The 21,859-nt window shown below is 39.8% G+C and overlaps 1 protein-coding gene across 4 annotated transcripts in view; it reads right to left on the bottom strand.

Annotated features, from left to right (window-relative positions):
• The window catches only part of UNC5D (unc-5 netrin receptor D), a 608,576-nt gene that overhangs the window by 102,636 nt on the left and 484,081 nt on the right, over positions 1-21,859 (bottom strand). For 2 of the 4 annotated variants that reach the window (XM_059909243.1, XM_059909244.1), the window contains exons 5-7: positions 13,244-13,424; positions 12,238-12,405; positions 10,301-10,465 (exon numbers count right to left, since the gene is read on the bottom strand). In XM_059909243.1, coding sequence (XP_059765226.1) covers positions 10,301-10,465; positions 12,238-12,405; positions 13,244-13,424 — 514 coding nt within the window. The remainder of the gene's footprint in view (positions 1-10,300; positions 10,466-12,237; positions 12,406-13,243; positions 13,425-21,859) is intronic. The other 2 variants (XM_059909245.1, XM_059909246.1) reach the window with 1 other exon arrangement.

The raw sequence follows: 21,859 nt of genomic DNA, 5'->3' as shown, positions 1-21,859 counted from the left end.
TGCCGTGTCCAGGGCGGTCCCTTTAGTTGCTGGGTCACAGGGATGTCTGGGTAGGGAATGGATTGGGGGTGGTGGTGGTGAGGCTGGGGAGGGTGTTTGTTATGATGACTATTCACTGACTGCTACAGAAATACTTAGCAACTGATATACACAGGCCATCAGTCCTGTCTTACCAAAAAAAAAATGCTGCAAAAGAAACTGTGAATTGTGAATCTTTGACTTGTAGATTTATTCTAAGCTTCCTCAGGCCTCAGGCAAGTAGAGTCTATATCTGTGTTTTTCATCTACTCTCAGTGCCTGGAACAGTAAGTGGGATATGGTAGGTACTCAATAAATATTAGCTGAACAGATGAGCGCTACTCAGCCTCGTATGTACTTTCAATCACAAGCATTACAAAGTCAGGGTCCCTAAATTGCCTAATTTCTGTATGAATTCCTAGGACATTGTAGCTTCTCAATGAAGGGAATGGAGCAGATGCTAGAGGCCCTGCTTTGATGACTCAGTTCTTAGGGCTGGTTGGCAACCGGCTTTGCTGGGTAGGGGATGGGGTTACCTTTGTTTCAGATCTAAAAGATGTCCCCCTATCACCCTGCATATTCATCATCCAAACGGTTAATTTTAGGTGTGACTGAACTAGAATATCTCCTCAAAGGTGCCTAAAAAACAAATATCTGACAGCACTGACATGCCAGAGGTATCACTAAATCTTATATGTATAGATGTATAAAATATGAAATTTATATACATACAGATATATATGCACCTGTATATGAAAGCTACATTTAAGATTTAAAATCATAGTGATTTCAAGTTTTTATACTGAGATGAAGCTTAGAGATCACCCAGCACCCCGTCTCCCACCCGCCCCCCCCCCCCGTTTGATAGTTATGGACAGAAGGCAAAGGGATGGTGAGAGATCTGTCAAGGTCACACGCTAGTAACAAAACAACTGAACTAAGACCTAGGACTCCTTACTCCCGGTTCAGAGCCCTTTTCCCTACCCCGTGATCTCTTTCTAAATGATCACGGCAATTTTCTATTCCACTGCACACTAACTTTGTCTTCTCCCAAACACATGTATGCAAGGCCAGGGCTCTTAGGAGGATTCTGATACTTCTCTGGAAAAAGGACAAGGCCAGGGTGAAGGATAATGCACGTTGGTGATGTTCACATCATCTTCATTTCCTGGATCACATGTCTCAATGCTCTTGAAGACACACACGTATTTAATTTGTAACGTTAAGGAGAAAAGATAGAATCAAAACAAAGACGTCTCCGCCATCTCTATTAATTCACTTTGTTCAGCACACCCCAGAGGGTACTGAATTCTTTACAGGAGTAGATTACTCTGTTTTAAATCACTTCCCTGATTGGGTTCTTGCCATTTCTTTTATGGCTGGTCCACTCTATGATCTCAGACATTAAATCTTTCTCTAGTCCAGACTAATATTTCTTACCCAGGGTTTTGTTGAGTCCTGATTAAATATACTGCAGAGGTAGGATCTGGAAGACACAGAACTGCTGAAATGGGGAGAGTTTGTTTTATATGACAGGAAGCCTAAATTTTGGAAACTTCCTGACTCTGGATATCATTAGTTACTGACCAAATCTATGAGATATCTTTTAAAAATACAAAAAATATGGCAAAATCGCTAATTTGGGGATGTGGGAATGTCGAATGACAGAAGTGTTGACATGTAACAAATATCATTGATCCAGAAAAGCTGGCACCAGGAAGATAACCCTGGGATCTGGAGATTGTGTATGATCTAGTAGTGCGTATGGTGGATTTTTCCCCCACCAGTGAGAAAGGATTTTTAAATGTGTGTCGACAAATTAGAACTTGCTTTATGAAAATTTATTTTCTAACACAATTGTTAGAACATGTGTATTTCATAACACGAGGGAAACTCTCAGTATAATGAAGAATGATTTTCTCACTTGGGGATCATCCAGGCTTCTCTCCTGGGCCTTCCCCTTGAGTTATTTTTAATTAGTTGTTACAATCATAGAATTTTAGGACTTGTTGGGACCTCAAAGATCACCTGGTCTGTCTCCTCCTCCTAACTAAATCCCCCCTTCAAAGGAAGACTGGAAAATCAAGAGCTGTTCTCTCAGCTACTTATCAGACATTTTTGGGAAAGGATATTGACACTCTGGTCTGACACCAAGTTGAAGAATCCTCATGAGTTGTTAGGGTCCTTGTAAACCGTGTTCCTCCAACTAACGGTATGTCTCAAATTACCCCTCAGAACTGGTTCATACAAAGAACACAATTTGTGTCCCATAGATTTTAATGTGAAGCACATTTTATTTCATTAGATACTATATTAGTCAGACATATTAGGAAATGTTTTAACAAAATATCTAAAGTGTCACTTGTCAATTCTTCCACAGAACATGGAAAACACACTTTTTCTGCCACAGGAATCCCTTTACTAGAACACACACACACATTATTATTATTTACACAAATGGAGTGCTTACTATGGATGTCAAATGCTTTGCATGGTTTACGTCATTTCCTCCTCAAAACGAACCCTTTGTAATAGGCACTATTATAACTTTTATGTTATAGAGGAATAAACTTAGGCTTAGAGAAATGAAGAAATTTGCTCAGAGCATTGCAACCGAAATTCAAACTCAAGCAATCTGACCCCAGAGCCCAGATTCTTCAACCTGTTATCTATAGGATAAATGTTCAAATCCTATAGGCTCAGCTCAGTCATTTCTCTCAATTCTAGGTTCATGTCCATTTCTAATTTTTCAGAAAAAGTATAACATCTCAACTCAGAATCACAGAGGACCCTGGAAGGCCATTCAGCCTTTGCTCTCAATGCCAGCTCAACCCAGGCCCATCCTGGACCAGCCCTCATGGAAACTCAACCTCTGTACCGTCTCGCAATCCCCAGTTCAGAGCCAGTGCCTTCCCTGTGCTTCTTGGGGATGCCATCTGCAAAATATTTCTCTTTTCTTTGTAATGAATTTGTATTCCCATCAACTATCTGGCCCTGTGGCTAAAATTTCCCGTCCTTAAGAAATGTTTTTAAGCTTTCTACTGGGTTTTCTGTCTCCAGTTTACACTGTCATGGGGATCTGTTCTTAGTTGTCTATCTGGTTTTTCTTGGGTTTTGTTTGTTTTGTTTTAGTCTTCTTCCTCTCTCTCTAATGTGATGTGTGTACCCTCTCTAAGTAATGTGATCTGGAGGTTATGTATCCTGTTCTCCAGCTGCCCAAATTTAATTTTAAAGTCCTTCCTATTTACAGGAGAGATGTTTTATTTCAATTCCTCTCATAAAATGAACAAAGTTAACAAGATGCGTCAGAGATAAACAATCTTCCAGACATGTTTCTGGAGTATGACAGCACTTCCTGTCCAATTCCACCAAAAGAATGTAAGCACAGTGCAAACGTTCATATGGAAATATGGTGGTGGTGGGTCAGGGGGAATTGATAGGAATAGGAAAAAGAAGAAGAAACAAACAGAATAATTGCATTGATTTCTATTAGCTGAGAAGGAAATTCTTATGTAGGTGACTCTGTCATGACTACGTACATGTGGCACACATCTGGGAAGAAATAAAGAGAAGATGATGACAGAGGGAAAATTTCCTGCATCACAAAAGGCATCTTAAGTCCTTGTTTCAGAGCTGGTTGAAAAGAAAGGCCACAGATTTTTTTTAAATTGAAGTATAGTTGGTTTACAATGTTGTGTTAGTTTCAGGTGTACAGCAAACTGATTCAGATATATATATATATATATATATATATATATATATATATATATATATTCTTTTTCAGATTCTTTTCCCTTATAGGTTATTACAAAATACTGAGTATAGTTCTCTGTGCTATTCAGTAAGTCCTTGTTATTTACCTATTTTATATACAGTAGTGTGTGTATGTTAATCCCAAACTCCTCATTTATCCCTCCACCCTCCCCACCCCCCACCGCTTTCCTCTTTGGTAACCATAAGTTTATTTTCTATGCCTGAGGCCATAGATTTTTAATGGTTTACTAAATACATTATCAATCATCATGGGCCAATGGATGAAGGTCAGTCCTTACTTGGGAGGGGGATTATGCTCAAAAAGACAATCAGATGTCTTTATCTTCTTGTTAACAAGGCATAAATGTAGAAAAGTCCATAGAGGGTGGATAACAAAGCAGAGACATTGTATGGTCATTTGCTGTATATGGCTCATTCTTTTTCCTTTTTATGCTCAATTCCACTCAAGATGTGGCACTAGAGTTCAAACCCTCTTATCACAAGGCACAAAAGTGAAAGTTTTAGCCTTGTAGAATTTTTTAAAAATGCTTTCACTAAGACACATGAGTATTGAGCTATCTCTATTTTCTTTTTTAACTAAGCACAACGGAAACTTCTGTTATGAGCCACTTCACTCTGTCTCGTTAAAGCTTGTTATTCACTGGTCTTCTTATTGGGTCTCATAACGGGAAAGTATTACTGGGGCATGGGAGAGAGATTGTGGCTAAGTTGCTAATGACACCACATATGTCCAAATCTACATTCTTATCACTCCTGTGGGCCTGCAATATTATATCCACATTTTCTATGCAGTATACATAAAGGCAACTCTGAATTAATCAATTGTTTGTTATGCAGAAAGGCAGCTGTTGGGTATTTCTAGGGAAAATCTTTATGGAAAAAGGAATACCTACTGTGTACTACAAATGGAATGGAAATGGGTTTTTAACATTAAAAGTACTTGGGAGAATTAACAAGCAGTAGGAAACTTCATGACAACTTAATGCATTGTGCTAGCATGTTATCTTGCTGATGCCATTTTTATTTCTTTGCTATATAGAATTTTACTGTGCTATAATTAACCAATTATGTAGTGCAGCGGGCCCTGAAATATGACCTTATCCAACAAAAAGTTTTTAGCAGAGTTCAATATGATTCCTGACTCTTTGCCCAAAGAAAGGACATGACGGTTTTCGTTTTGGTAAAGGGACATCCCTCTGTTATAATCTTATATATGAAACAGACATTCTGTAAACCACTAGCAAAAAGTAAGAGTTGTTTCAGATGCACTTAGCTAACTCTGGAGTGAAAATTCTCTTATTCAGTGCCCTGAGAAGTACAGGGAAGGGACCCAGGTAATTACTGTAATGGATAACAATGAGGCTTAGAATGATTCAAGAGAAAATGCTTACCAAGGCAACCTGTACTCTGATGTGATTACAGGCTCACCTTTTCAGGTGCTTCCTTTAGGTCACTTAAGTAGATAGTTCAACAGACAATGCGGTTAGATTATGAGATGTAGCTTGGGGATGTTTATTTGAACCTGCTATTGTACAGACATCTTTATCCTTGATGAGGTTTCCAAACTGTCACCTCCAACTTTTCTTATCAGTGTACTCAGGAGAAATGAAAACAAAGCACCACGTAACTGATCTTTCCATTTTTGAACTGTCAATGTTGAAATGACCTATCTCACATCCTGACAAGAGGGACGGATTAGCTATCAGGTAGCTCAGCCTTGAAGATTTCCTCTCTCTTTCGGGTCCCTGTGGCATTTCTCTGGCTTCATTCTCACTGCACATCTGGGCACTAATCCCCTCTGAAGCAGATTCACTCAATCCTCTGAAGCCAAAGCCCTTAGTTTTCCATCTGCTGGAATAAAAAGGAGAGGGAACAGGCTCCCCTAACTTCTCAGGCTCAAACTAAACACCCCACTATTTTCACCCTTCTGTTCCTGCCAATGAGGAATGTACATGTCATTTACATGGACATTTCTGTGATCCTCCGGCACAGAAGCAGCTAAGTTCAGCAAGTAGAAAGGACGGTGGTCAGAAAACTACCTGATTTTGATGTTAAAGCTTAGAAAACATGGATCTACAAGTTCTTGTCTCTCGATGGTCATCCCATGTAATTATCTTCCTCGAAAAGAACTGTTCTGGCATAAAGGCACTGGATGTTTAGTTTATGCTTGTAATTTGGAACCTTGGACTCACTGCTATTGGTACCAACTGCCTGATCTTACACTCCCCGGTCTTGGGGCATTTATTTCCTTGTTGAGGGCATTTAGGTGTGGCCATCTGTGATAGCATAACACTAAGGTCCTGTGCTCCAGTCACAACTGACCTAGCAACAATCATACCCCAATATTAAAGTGATCACTCAGAGCTGGCAGCTCCATCTCTAGGAGAAATGCAGCCTTCAGGGACAACAAAAGGAATCCAGATGCTTTGTTGAGAGCTAAATAAAATCAAAGAACTGTAGGTCATCCAACAGCCAAGCAATGTCATTGTGTAACTGCCAAGAGAAGTTGGGAATTGAGGACTTGCTTTAGGGTCGTATCTGGCATAAAGGGAAAAAAAATTTAAAAGAAGGAAATCCCCAAATTGGAACATGACCTAGATCTTTCACAAAGCGACTGCTCTGTAAAGCTGTTGCCAAATGCTATTTTAATCAAACCAAGCCTTCACTGGATCTCTATCCTGAGAGCACAGCTAAGTTTCACCAAGAGCACTCTGGCGAAGTACCAGCTAGAAGCATAGAGTGATGTTGGCATCATCTAACCAGACTGCTGTCCATTGATTCCTGCAGAGATAGTAAAATGCTATTCATTTTTGTTGACATAGGTAGCCACTCTCTGTCTAAAAGGGCAGAATATATCCCGGTGTTGGGCTCTTAGAAACATACCCCTTTCCCACTGATGCATAAATACATCTCATTCACCTCTATGATTTCACAGGCTTCACTCTTTTTCCATCACAAAGCTTAGTCACTGTAGCCATCAAGAGTCTCTGATCATGTCTGACAGACATCTTAATATGCATATTACAGAGGCAAAGAATGCTGGAAAAACCCATGCTTAAGTAGAAAAGGGAATAGGGGAATGAATAGATTGAACAGAAAGGAAAGGCTTACACAGCATTTTAAACTCATGAGGGGATTTAACAGAGCTCTCAACCTTCAGTGCTGAACATATTCTAAACCTCACTGTTTCCCGATCCGTTTTGTTTCCACTATTGGAAAATGTAAACAGAATATCCACTAAACTGCACATGTGAGACCAAAACCACACATGGCCAATGTCCATAGGAGGGTTTCATTCAGTAATTAAAGCAATTGCCTGAACCTCGGCTTGACTGGCTCCAAGGAAAGAACTATGCTTTGGAACTTCACAAGTACATATGCATTTATGATGGTTAATTTTATGTGCCAACCCAACTGGGCCATGAGGTGCCCAAATATTTGGTCAGACATTAGTCTGTGAGGGTGTTTTCAGATGAGACTAACGTTGAAACTGACAGGCTGAGAAAAGCAGACTGCCCTCCAAAATGTGGGTGGGTCACATCTAATCAGCTGAAGTCCTGATCCTCCCCAAGTAAGAGAGACTTCTCCTGCCTGAAAGCCTCTGAACTGGGCCATTGGCTCTTCCTGGTTCTATAGCAGCCTGCCAGCCTTTGGACTTGAACTGGAACATTGGTTCTGCAGATTCTGGACTTGCCAGCCTCTATAATAACATGAACCAATTTCTCATAATAAATCTCTTTACATATGTATGTATATATGTACGTACGTATGTTTATGGCCTGTATCTTACGTATCCTATTGGTTCTGTTTCTCTGGAGAACCCTGATGAATACAATATCTCAGATTTTAAAATTGGGATCTAGACTGGTCACTATCCTCTTCGTGCTGGTAATTCCTTTCAGCCCTAAACATAACTCTTACTCAACTAAAAAATAACTATATATTGCAATACAAGTGCGAATGAATAATATTCACATATTTGATAACAATTCTTTCCCACATTAGGAGCTAACCATTGTCTGTCTTCAATCAGTAACTCTAAGACTAAGTGTCAGTCAACCAAGGTAGAAGCTTGACATTCATAGAATTTTCCCCAAGCCCAAGTTCAATTGGTGGTTGTTAGGAAAGGTTATTACTATGGTTATCTAAAATCCAACCAGTACTTTCTTATTTCTAATATTTCAAAAGTGTCTAATGATCATCTAAACTATAATCAGTAGCCACACAGTTATACTGTCAACAGCTTTTTAGAAGATATATGAGATTAGAGTCCTAACTACAGTCCTAATCAATGGAAAATATGTTAAAAAACGTTAAAAATAGTCATACCTTACAGGTATATTTCAGATAAATCTGGTGGTAGTCAAGGGTGGCCAGAGACACATTTCCTTAAACTTCTTGCTAATGAGTTTGTGTTGCTTCCTTACATTTGAAAAGACACTTCATCAAACAACATAGATGAATGACCAATAAACAAATGAAAATTTGCTCAATATCGTTAGCCATTACGGAAATGCAAATTAAAATCACAAATCTACTTACTCATTAGAATGACTTACTTTAAAAAGACCAATACCAAGTGCTGGCAAAGATGTGGAACAATTAGCACAGTTACATCTTAGTGGTAAAAATTTAAATGATTACAGCTACTGTGGAAAGTTTCTTATAAAGTTAAATATCTAATTATGATATGACCCACCAATCCCACTTCTACGTATTTACCCAAAAGAAACGAAAATACATGTCCACACAAAGATCTGTACACAAGGGTTCATAGCAGCTTTGTTCATGGTAGCCCCCAAATGGTAACAACCCTATGTCCGTCAGCTCATGAAAGGATAAACAAATTGTGGTAGATCCATCAAATGGAGTACTACTTAAGAATAAGAAAGAACTAATTACTGATAGAGGTAACAGCATGGAGGAACGTCAAAAGCATTATGTCAAGTGAAAGAAAGTAGAAGGTGGTTAGGGGTAGGAGGAAAGGACTGACTGCAAAAGAGCATGAGGTGACTTTTGGGATTAATGGAAATGTTCTCTGTCTTATTTGTGATGGTGTATACAATCGTACATGTTTGTCAAAATTCATCCAACTGCACAATTAAAATGGGTGGACTGTATCATATGTAAATTAGACATCAATAAAGCTGATTTTAAAAAAATGTTTCCTTACACTTAGGAAGGGGACGGAATGTATTTATTCGAGAGCAGGCCCTTTCATCACTGAGACTGGTGGGTAAGTTCCCTTTAATTACAGACCCTTGCATTGTATCTGACACACGCAGGCTACTCAGTACTAGTACCAGCAAATAAAGGAACTATGAGCTATGAGAAAGTGCTTCTTCCAATGTTTCAATGTATTAACCATTTAGACTTATTTTGAAAATACAACTGTTCGTAGAGGCTTGCTTTCAAGCATAGCTAGTCATATTGATACAGAAAAATAAATGCAACTTAGATGTTTCCTTCATACCATAATCTTCCCAAATAAAAAGTGACATATATTCCTGAAAAGATGACAAACTATTGAACTACACTGTTTTTTTTTTTTGCTGGATATTTTCCAAGAAGGCAACCTGGTTCTAGAGAATAGGTATGCCCTGAATCTCCTGTTTTTGAAGGATCTAAGAAAAATCAATACACCTTTGCACATATGAGTGGGCAAGTAGAGAAGGAATTGATATTTACTGAGCACCTATTCTGTTCCATGAAACATTCAAATACATTCTTTTATCACTGAGCCTTGACAATAACCAAGAATAGGTACTTTTTTGGTACTTACAGTCAGAGAAGTTAAGCAGCTAAATGACTTGCCCAAGATCACAAAGCTAGTAAAGGACAGCACCAAATTAAAACCGATCACTATGTGTCTCTATCTGACCCTCCCATACTTTCATACCCAGGCAGACAGTCACTTGAAGATGGTTGTAATGTAATCTCAGGAATAAAGCAAAGGCTTGGGAGTTCTGAAATGAGCATTCTATTTCCTGCCTTGCCAGACCAATTTGATACAAAACCCACCCACCTCCTCAGTGCCATATTTTCCCCCCATTTGTAAGGTGACAGTCACAACATGTCCCTTTGTCCCAGAACCACGGTCTCTGAGGATCATGAAACACTTTATAGTGCTGTAAAATTCCTGGAAGAAATACAAGCATATGGTGATCCGTATCAGAATTCCACCAAACCTAAAAATGCTGGCCCCTAAAAGAAAAGACTTGCTAAGCTCAAGAGTCTAACTCATTTTCTTTCATCATGTCTCTTCAAATCATATCCGGTTACGTCCATCATAAATATATGCATTTGTGGAACTGACAGTGATAACGATGTTTAAAATTACCCCATCTCTACTAAACATCTCTTTGTCTACTTTTCGACACTTTTCACCCATTTTCTCTTTGCTCCGGGAGATTTTGTTTTCTGTGAACTTATTTCACCGAATGAACGGTCATGGCATTTCTTTTCCTATGCTGGACAGACACAGAAGATGTGCAACAGAAGGTGTTACCTAGAATGCAGAGACCATCTGTGCAGTTCTCGGATTCCTGGCTTAGGCCTTCGCAGAATTTGCCCCCGTTTCTTGGGGCCGGGGCTGTGCACTCTCGGATCCGCAGATGCTCGCACTCTGGGCTGCAGACTGACCACTCACCCCACACCTCCCAGCTCCCGTCCACTTCAAAGGGAAACAGAGGGAACCATCGTTAGAATGAATCTGGCAGCCATCGGGAGACTCACCCCAGGGCCGCTGTTGTTCTTAGAGCTGGATTTTAAACCATCACCACCACCACAAAAACAAAATAATATATGTGTTTATCTTCTCTCCGTGGTTTCTTTCCTAAAGAGACAAGCTAACAAAAGCAGTGGCGTAATTCTCTTGCTATTTCAGGATGAGACCAATTTACTGAATTCGGGCAAATATTTGAATTACCCGTGCCCTTGGGTTAGCTAATAATGTTATTATCCATTCTTTCCCCATCTTTCATGCCCAAATGCCTCTTAGACGGACAGATACACTATGTGCAGGAACCACTGGTAATCACCGCTTCCTTGTGGGTTGATAGTTTAGAACAGAGAGTAGAATAAATGCTCTTCAAGTCCTAAAAGCCCCTCAATAATAAAAAGTTAAACCCATATATACTGACAGTATTAAACTAAAACAGGTCAGCCAAACCCCAAGATGCCAAGACTTACACAAATACAATTTCTTGGGTCGTGCATTGCTGCTGTATGTAGAAACGAACAAACTGAATCTAATTCCTCTAAAAAACCACCCTAGAGATTATGGCAGCTGTTGGAGACAAGTGTCCCACTATCTCCCAGGAATAGGCCAACCATGATTATGTGGGTTACTGAAGACATTGCCATTTTTAATCTAGAGCAGCTAGTCAAGAGTAGGGTAAAATACAAATACTGAACTTGAAGCAAAATGTCTGAGTCCTTATCTTGGTTCTGTCAACTTCTTGGTGGAGCAACCCTAAGCAAGCACTTAGCCTGACTTCACTATTTCTGTCAACTGGGGGTCATAAAAATCACAACACAGAACTAAACGACGTTACATGTATACATGTATCTTGCACAGTACCTGACACATAGTAAGCACTCAATAAATGTATATTGAATACAAATTCAAAACAAAGCTCCAAGCATATGCTGCTGGTGAGAGCCTGGCCTTAGCTTTGAGTGGAACTAGACTCGCAATTTTAAAGACACGAGTCTCTGGTCCAGTGTCCTTGGAGGTAATGTTTGATCATGCATGTGAGACCCAGGATCAATTCATTTCTCAGTGGGAGGATATGCTTTCCATTCAGAAAGTCATCTTCCATCTCAGCTACTCCTCATTGTATAAATTGGGTGAGAGCCAGTAAGATGAGCAAAAGAACTCATAAAAGCCATATTTGGTAAATGAAGCCTCCCTCTATTCAGAAAGGAAGGCAAGCAGAGCCCAAATTCGAAATGGAAACTGCTGTGATACAATCTCTGCCAATTATATTCTCAATAAATACAAAGGTAAAACTGATGAGGTTAGTTGATTGGTGACTGATGATAAAAGGTCAAGGATTTGGTACCTGTTTTGTGCTCATAGACAACTCACTTAATCCCTATTATACAGGTGAATTCTACAAAATGGGAGAACCCAAGGAGAGAAGGGGATGGCTTAGCCCAATCAAACACTGGTAGTATAAAAATATGTCAAAACATTTGGCTTATTGATGGTGAGCGTCTAGGGTCATCTGAGTATTAAGAAAAAATTATGCCCCCAAACAGAGGTATTTCACCCATGTTCTTGCTATTACAATGAGTTCCACGTTAGCACTTTGGACAAAGGCTCCACTCGAAGAACTTGGAAAATGGTAACTTTGGAAAGGAAAGTTCTACTGAAAGCTTCACACCAGCTCAATAATGTTGGTGGATCCGAAGGGCAAAGGGAATCTACATATATCTCACCAGGACAAAGAGAAGTGCAGGTTATTTTCTGCACTGACATTCCCTCACAAAAGGCTCCACCATTGAGAGGAGCTGGGTTGGTGCAGGTCCGGGACCGTTTCTGCCATCCTCTACCACAGCGAACATTGCAGGCTGACCACGCTGTCCAGGAAGACCAGCCTCCATTCACTGAGAGAGAAAAACGGGGAGGGGAGAAAAAAAAGGAAAGAGGCATGTACTGATTGCCTACTATGTGCAAGCCACTTGCCAGGTGTTGTGAGTTGAGTACCAAGAGACTGGCGGGAACCCTCACCGGCTGCCCCATCGTGAGGCAACAGTGGGGCTGATCTAGTCTCCACCCCTCAGTCTACTCTTCTGATACAGGAGGGATGCAGAGAATTTGCATTGCAAGGAAATGATGAACCATTGGAAGAACTCATCAACCTATCTCTAAAGCACTTGAAAATCCAGAGTATAAGAAGAAAATCTCAGCATTTGAATTTCTATTAACTTTAAGTGCTTCAAAAATAAATCCCAGGGCTCTTCTATTGAGGAAGGGAGTGCCTTTACTTCAGTAGCTGGGAATTTCATTTATACAATACCTGAGATATTCAGCAAATAGTCATGTTTGTTTTTGGTGGATTTCATATGCCAGGAGAGGAGGTGCCGACAGCAGGTCTGGGGAAGATGGGGGGTGGATGTTGGGTTTGGCAAGAGTGGGAAGAAGTTGCCCACCTCATTTCATTTCAAATATAAACACAATGGAAGAAAACAAACCACTTTTTAGATTATTTTGAAAAGAGATCGAAAATGCCACTGACGATCGCCAGAAATCCAATTCTGGAGGAAAGAGAAACAGGCATCTGCCTTCACCTGTCAAAGGGACGAGGCAGGAGAGAACGCCATAATGGATAACCCCCAAAGTCCTTTCCGTTCTAAACACTGAAAGCTTTAATGAAATGCACCTCCCTCTGCCTCTCTGCCTTCCGTCCTCTCTCTCCATTCCTGGCCTTTGGGCTGGTCTTACCATAAACCACCACTGTGGCTGACAGGCTCCTCCTCTTGGCTACGATGTTGGCCGCCATGCACGTATAATTTCCGGAGTCCGAGAGCCGCGCCTGCCGGATGATGAGGTTGTGGTCTGCCCTGGTGTCAATGTTCTCATCTTGTTCAGAGTCAATGGGCTCCTCGTTTTTCAGCCATTCCACCTATCAGAAGACAGTAACGTTTATAAGTCATTAAAAAAAAAAAAAAAAAAAAAGAACTTTCCTGGAGTTGGAAGATGAGAAGTTAGGGCATATGGGAGAGCGCTGTACCTAACATACAGAGTAACAACAATGATTTTTAAAAATCTTTATTCCATATCCCATACTTTTTGGTATATTCAGGACATGAACACTCAAGCTCATAAACTGGAGGCCGGAAAAGGACGTAAATATCCTATTGACTTTGACCTATTTTCTAAAAATGCAGTGGGAGAGAGGAAAGACTGTAATTAGGTCATTTCATTATACTTCATCGTGTTACAGCTCTGACGATGATGATGATATTTTAATAACTGGCCCAAGATGGAGCTCAGAAAAATCAACACGTATATGTGGAATTTGTAATTTGTGCAGAGAGGATATTATGTTGTCAGACAGGGTTTGAAGTCAATATATTTCCATTTAAACACATTTTAATAAAGGTGCGATGATGTCTACAGGCCAATGTAACACAGATTTGGGTAATCATAGGCACATCAATGAAACTCAGATCTCTATCTTCCCTGGTTTTGGGGATATGTTTCTTTGGTGATCATTTATGTTACTACTTCAGTGATTCAGCAGACATTTAGGTCGGATCAGGCACCCTAGACATCTAAGCCTCAGTCTCCCTTCCAAAGGAGCTCACTTTTCACATCCTCTGAGCGTAGGCTAGTCCCATCTTTGGTTTGTTTTGTCTAGCTTGCTCCTAGAGAACCTATTTCCCTCTTTCCATCTCCACCCTAATCCTATCCTTGGTCCAAAGTTCTCTTTCCTTGGACGCCTGAGGAAGACCCAGATGAGATCTTCTGCTCCCTGGGTCCTGATCCTCCCCACAGCTGGGGTGCACCATCCCTACATCTCTTATTTCATCAAGCAGACCAGTCTTCCCAGACCTAACTGCCTTCCTTCCCCATTTTGTCCTTTGCTTCCACATCTAAACGACGTCTCCACTCTCTCATGCCATCTTGGTAGCACCAGATGCAGCTCTTGTTTGACAATAACCATTTAGCTCTAGTTATCAGTATGTGTTACACACAGGAATTTAACAGACACATCAAAATGGTAATTCAACACAAAAAAGCAACGGCAATGACTACAACAAAAAGACACCACATGGAAGCACATGCATCTGGGTTCTTTTCACCATACCCTCCCTGCCCACCACTAGCATAGAAAATTGAAAATTGGTTTTAGTTGGCTCATTTCATGTTTATACCTAAAGAATTCTAATTTATTGCCAATAATCAAGTGACGTCTGTTAGACAGCAATTTGGTCTAATAAATATTTTTGGCTTCTATAAAAAGGGATTTATTGGGGACTTCCCTGGTGGTGTAGTGGTTAAGAATCTGCCTGCGAATGCAGGAGACACAGGTTTGAGCCCTGGTCCGGGAAGATCCCACGTGCTGTGGAGCAGCTAAGCCCGTGCACCACAACTCCTGAGCCTGCGCTCTAGAGCCTGTGAGCCACAACTACGGAGCCTGCGTGCCGCAACTACTGAAGCCCACGCGCCTAGAGCCCATGCTCTACAACAAGAGAAGCCACTGCAATGAGAAGCCCACACACCGCAACGAAGAGTAGCCCCTGCTTGCCACAGCTAGAGAAAGCCTGCGCGCAGTAATGAAGACCCAACACAGCCAAAAATAAATAAATAAAAAATTTTTTTTAAAAAAAGAGATTTATTTATCAGAAGAAAACCTATAATGATCCTTCAATATTTATCCCAAGTACCATCCCATTAATGAGAGTACAGAATACCAAAAGTCATCAGCCATCCAAAATCTAACCTAGATGAGGTCGATTTTTAGAAGAGAAAATGATGCCAAAATAGCCAAAAGAGATCTGAGAATTGCTTTAAAACATGAAGAAGAGCTGAGAAAGCAACATGGTACAGGACGACGAAGTAAGGAAGCAAGCCTGACTACCAACCCCAGGAGTTCCTCAAGGCATCACCACGTGCCAGCCCGGTGGTATGAGAACTAATGATGACCCAGAGCCCAAAAGCACTGCTCTGTTTAACAAAGCAGGACAGTGGAGCCAATTTTAAAACACATCTGACCACCAGCCCATGACAAAATATCCTTCACTCCCCACTAACACTGCCAGCCATTCATTCATTCATCTGACAAATATTCCAACCTTTACTGAACATTGAAGGTCGTCCTGAGAGTTGAATAAAGTGAGATAAACAAAACCAGCATAGTCTCTTCTTCCATGGATCTAACTTTTAATGGACAAGATGGAAACAAAGAAGTTAAATCCACATCACCACTAGAAAATAAGAGCTGTCACCAATATTTGGGATGAAACACTGTAAAGCCAATAGGATTGGATTTTTTAAGCCACCATCACTGTTGTGTCACTGGAAAGAACAAATTGGTCAGCTTAAAGTAAGTCTGAGGAGCTTTGGTTCCACTCCACTCTCCTCGTGGTCCAGAAATTCTGAGTGAAAAATTGCCTGACTTTCTGATTGTTAATTTCCTATCCTTGTTACTTCTAGCACCTACAAAGCCGTTCTCTCCTGTCTCCACCTCAAGTCATCTTCTTTTTCCATACTTTCCCCCAAAAAAGCTGGTCAGGAAGTCGGGAAAGTCTGGCCGTGGTCCATAAGTAAATAATTCCTAGTGAGGAAATAACCAGAAAGAGCCCTGGGGGCAGTGACCCTGGAAACAGAAAAGGAGTCCCAGCACCTGGAAATCAAAGAAAACTTTCCTAAAACAAATCTTGGCCCAGAGAAAATTAAAGCCACAATCATCAAGTAGAGGTCTGGTTTCAAATTGAAAACTTATATAAAAATACATCATACACAAAATTAAGTGGGCAACAACCTAGGAAGATATTTGCCAGAAATTTGATATATAAAACAATAATAATATGATGATCTGAGGGATACTGATCTGAATCACTCAAGCTCTCGTATCAGTTGATGATAAAATGCCATCCAAGATAAGACAGAAAAAACACATGCTAATTAAACAACTGAATAAATATTCTATACCACTAATAAAAAAGTTGAACAACAATGACATTTTTCCTACCCAAAGAGCAAACATTAAAATTACACAAGCATACACACACATACGTATAGTATTTTTTATTTTTGCTGAACTTACAGAGCACGGGGCATTTCTGTTATTGCTGCTCTGCGATTATCTCCTTTCTGGGACGACACTAATAGCCTCTTAACTACCTGGTCTGTCTGGTGCTTCCATTCCTGCCTCTACAGTTGATTCTCCACAAAGGGATCAGGTAATATCACTTCCTGGGTCCAAATCCTTCAACAGCCTTGAAGCCCACTAAGAACAAAATTGCAAATCCTTACCATGGCTAACAAAGCCCATCTTGGTCTGGCCAAGAGTTAATTCCCCACCTTAGATTCCCTAAGTAACCTCTGCATAGTCTACTCCAGCCCTACTGGACTCCTTCCTGTTCGAGAAAACTCAAAGCCAGTTCCAACCTCAGGACCTTAACACCTGCTGTTGCCTCTACCTGGAAGGCCTTTCCTGCAATTATCCCTACGGCTCAACCCTACTTTTCATTCGGGTCTCTAATCAAATATTTCCTCCTTAGAGAGGTCTTGCCTAACAATCCTTTCTAGTATAGCAAGGCCCCTTCACTCCCGGTGTCCTGCTTTAATTTTCTTCCTAATATTATCTCCATCTAACAGGCTTAAAGATAGTAAAAGCCTTCTGTTCTCGTAATTGTGATCCCAGGAATTTACCAAAGGAAATTATCAGGGCTACAAACAAGGATTTAAACAAAATAAACTATTTTTCATAGCAAAAAAGAATGAAAGAAAACAAAAAAAAGTATGCCAAAGCTACAGGCCAAATAACAGACCTTTGTTTAAATAAATGACTCAGTAATAAAATATAATATTATATAGCACTAAAAGTCATGATTTCAACTAGTGAAAACACTGAAAATGCTCATAATATATGGAAGAGTCAAAATGCAAAACTATGTTCATTGTTATCATAAATTTGTAAAAGCAACAAAAAAACGAAATCACAAACATACATACACTTAAAAAATGGTTGGAAGAAAATGCAATATGTTTGCAGAGGTTTTTAAGAGAAGACTTGGGGTAACTGTTGTTTTTCTTCTTGGTGGTTAATTGTGGAACATTCAAGGAAAAAGTATTTAGTAATCTGAAAAAAATCACTTTAGCTTAAAAAACTCCTTTACTTATGTAGCACAGTGGTATTCAAATTTATATTTAACCATAGACTGTTTCCTCAATTTAAAGCTTATGTGATCATATGATATATACAATCATATGTATCATATGATATCACTTATATATGGAATGTAAAAAAATGATACAAATGAACTTATATACAAAGCAGAAATAGACCTACAGACATAGAAAACAGACTTATGTTTACCAAAGGGGAAAGGGTGGGAGAGCAATAAATTAGGAGTTTGGGATTAACAGATACACATTACTATATATAAAATAGATAACTAACAAGGACCTACTGTATAGCACAGAGAACTCTACTCAATATTTTGTAATAACCTATAAGGGAAAAGAATCTAAAAAAGAATATGTATGTATCTGAATCACTTTGCTGTATACCTGAAACTAACACAACATTATAAATCAACTATACTTCAATGAATAAATTAAATAAATAAAAATAAAGCTTTTCAGAAAGCCCCAAGTGAAAAACAGATAAATATGGAAAGCTCTTATAACAGGTGCAGAAGTGAGGGTATTTGAGTTACAGAAATGAGGGGCCCTAAGCTGCAATGGCCCAACACCCAAGGCCACTGTTTGTAAAATTCCAGGAGAGATAATTCACATCCTTCCCTGTCTATGTCAATCATGCCCAATGGAGATGTTCAGCGCACCTGTACCATCATATAAGTTGACCCTGCCATACAATCTACCGCCACCCACCTACGTGTGTACTATGAACACGTACAATGGTCTGCTACTTGGTCTCCCCAGATCATAGCTTGAAAACCATCAATACAGGATGAATGAGGTATCCCAGGTACATACACATCCTGGTCTACTTGGTGTTTACGCTGTCATGACTCAGGTCCATCAACCCAATTATGTCTATAAACAATCGGCACATTAGGAGACACCTAACTGCGGGGCTGTTTTTTATTTGTAAACTAATAGTTAATCCATTTAACTGATGGCAGGATCTTTATGAGAAAATCAGTTTGGTGTTTTCTGGGCTTATAAAAGTGACAAATTGCTCTTTGATTTATGCTTTTGTCACTTAGAGAAATGTTAAAACATTTTTGATGAGCTAAGTGCTCCTAATGTAGAATAGTTTAATAAATAATAGAAAAAAAGCATTTCCTACAGCAGCAGTTGCAAACTCGAATGTTCCTGGGGGCCAGGGAGGTAACGTAAACTACTGAAGTGGAACTGGGGGCAAACATCCACATGCGTTGCTTGCATACTAAAGACAAGGGGCTATTCTTCATGCTCACGAAGGAATGAGCTCACGCTCATTTTTCTTAAAAAATGTTATTTTCTTTCTCCTTTTGTTTCCCCACTTTAGATAGAGACATGAGTATTTTTCAAAATTAACACTAGTGTAATGAAAAATGACCGTGAACTCATTTTTGCTTTAAAATTTCTGTTGCTTTTAATGTATCACAGTGGTCTTCACATTTACAGAGTATGTAGCTTCAGTATCAGCATGTACGGGGACCTGGTGCTGATAACGACAAAAATGTAGATTCCATGGTTTGTGCAAATAAATATGCAGCCACCAGTTGGGTTCACACTACTGTGACCAGTGTAACCAGATCCTTCCGTCTTTCTTGAGAAGCCACAGCTGTGTATTTTCATGTACTATTTCTTGATTCCAACATGATGGCTCATATATTACAAAATAGATTGTGAGGGTCAAACAAAACATATCCATGAACTCCCTCTTCTCCAGATACTACAACACACCAGCTCTCGGGCCCTTTGTGAGCGTTATCACAAAGAGGAGCTCAATGCCCTTCACTGAAGTTAATTCCTTTTGGTAAGTCTGCTTCCCCCATCATCCTAGAATGTTCCGGTTCATAGGTATCAGGGCCCATTCTCAATGTTTTCTCATGTCAAGCACCTAAGAATTTTTGAACTTACATACAGTATCCTACAAGTATCATAAGGGCATGAATACTGAGTTCAGAAATGATTTTATAAGAGGTTGTCAACACTGGAAAGCCCCCATTAAGCTCTTAACAAAAGCAATTCACATTTTCAAATTAGCATTATGGGATCCATACAGTGATCACCTGAGGCTAATGGACATTTTTTTTAATCACTGATCCAAATGACCTCATACTAACAGGTCATCTCTTTGACAGAGAGGCTTAACTTTCTGGAATGTCATGGGAGGCATTCACGCCCTGAGAGGAAAAGAATTTTTCATCTGGTTTCTACTTATTTACCTTAGATGGATAATCCCAGTTAGGAGTGTGGGAAGAAACCAGCTACTTAGAGGTAATGAGCTAATGGATTTTCAGGATGCATGAGTTCATTAGCATAGTGTTATGTGCAGATGGTCTGCAATTTGTAGCTTTTTCCAGTTTATAAACAAATCTGGAAAAGCAGACCATCAAAGACAATTAGATTTCATGCCCAACAGCAGGTTCCTGTTCAGTCATTCTGGTTAGCTGGGGACAGAAGGTATGTAATTGACGACCCTATAGATTTCCTCAACAATAGGCAGCATGGTGTAATTGGATGGGAGGCAGCCTCCTTTGGAAGAGTGATGCTTCATGGGAGATTATCTTATCTGAGACATGGGTTACATTTGAAAATCTCTGCATGAGTCCTGACATTTCGCTTCTTCTGACCTTTTGTCAAAGATGTCCTATGCAGGTATACACATAAACTCTACACCTAAAGGTTTATTTCCATCAGACAGCATGTCAGGTTCTAATGCTCCTGTTCTTGTTCTTAATATTCCATAAGAGCATGAGAAGGTGAGTGCTGTTATTAATCATTTAGAAATGTAAAAGCTAGACTAGAAAGAGAAAGCCACTTTAATAGGCCAGGTCTCTTCCCACGAAGGATGCCAAGCCTGTTGTCTTTTGAATTCTAGATAGTATCAAGCTGGAACTCTCTCTCCCCTCGTATCCCACAGAAAATGCCAATGGGGGCCATTTGTTGGCATCATCTACCAAGTGTTCTTATCCCCCCCACCCCCAATTCCAGTCCTCTTGGGATTTGCTAGATGAAATATAAAATTGCGTTGCTCATATATATTAAAGAGGTAACCTCAGATTTCTGACTTTAGAAGCTTCTCAATTCATCTACTCATTGCTTGGGGTCACTTTCTTCTTGCACAACTTAGTGGCAAGCTTCTTAAGAACAAAAACAGTATTTTAAAACGTTCCTATATCTTGCACAGAACCTTCTTCTGAGGATATTCAATGGCACCTGTTGAATAAATTTTTTAGCCCAAATTGATATACCTGCGAGTTTAGAGACTGGTGTGATATACATACACACATACAATACAACTTCAAACTGCATTTTAGGGGTTGGACCAAGGGAGGGGATATTATTCTTTGCTTTAAATTCCAGGATTAAGCATCGATATGATCTAGAAGAGAGACATCATTAGCGTAGTTGTTCTTAACAATAATCTGGGAACCACTAATATTTCATAATGGCTAAAAAGGGTCTCATGTTGAATTTCATGTATTTGCTCAAGATACGAGCTATGTAAGAGTAATAAATGCTTTTTCTCCTCACTACAACTAAGAATGGCTTGGGAAGGCAACCTTGTCTGATAGGACAGGATGGAGAGACAGGGCTACACTAGGGTGTACGAGAGAGGTCGAGCCAGGGAAACACTGGAAAGTCACAACCATTCACAACGTGGTCATTCCCTACATAACCTCTCAAACTTTTCTGTAAAGTTACCACCTTACCAAATAACAAGTGTGATTGAATTTCTGTGGGAAAACAAGAGAAGGCTGTGGCATGCATTCTAGCTGTTGGGGGCTAACCAGAGATGGTACACAAGGACACAGGGGTGGGGAGGAGGGGACCAGGCAGAAGTAAAGATGGGGTTCCATAGGACCCTGGGGAAGCCCCTGACTTCCACACCCTAGGACATTAGTCTAACCAATGTTTCTTATTTACTTAAAGTCACATCATGAATTTTGATTAAATGAGTATTTCCCAGCCTAAAAAATGAGACCTAGCATTTCTTGTGTACTATGTGCCAAGTACTCTTTTAAACACTGTACATCTGTTAATTAATTTCACTCTTTAAAAGTCTCTATGAGGTCGACACCATTATCATTACCCCCATTTTGCAAATAAAAAAACAAGGATGTTAAGTACTTTGCCCAAAGTCATATATATAGTTAACGGTAGAGCCAGAATTTGAATCCAAGTTTCAACTCCAAGTCTTGCTTT

Source organism: Balaenoptera ricei, chromosome 21 (assembly GCF_028023285.1).
Source record: "Balaenoptera ricei isolate mBalRic1 chromosome 21, mBalRic1.hap2, whole genome shotgun sequence".
Lineage (NCBI taxonomy): Eukaryota > Metazoa > Chordata > Mammalia > Artiodactyla > Balaenopteridae > Balaenoptera > Balaenoptera ricei.
This window is presented reverse-complemented; position numbering and strand designations above follow the sequence as displayed.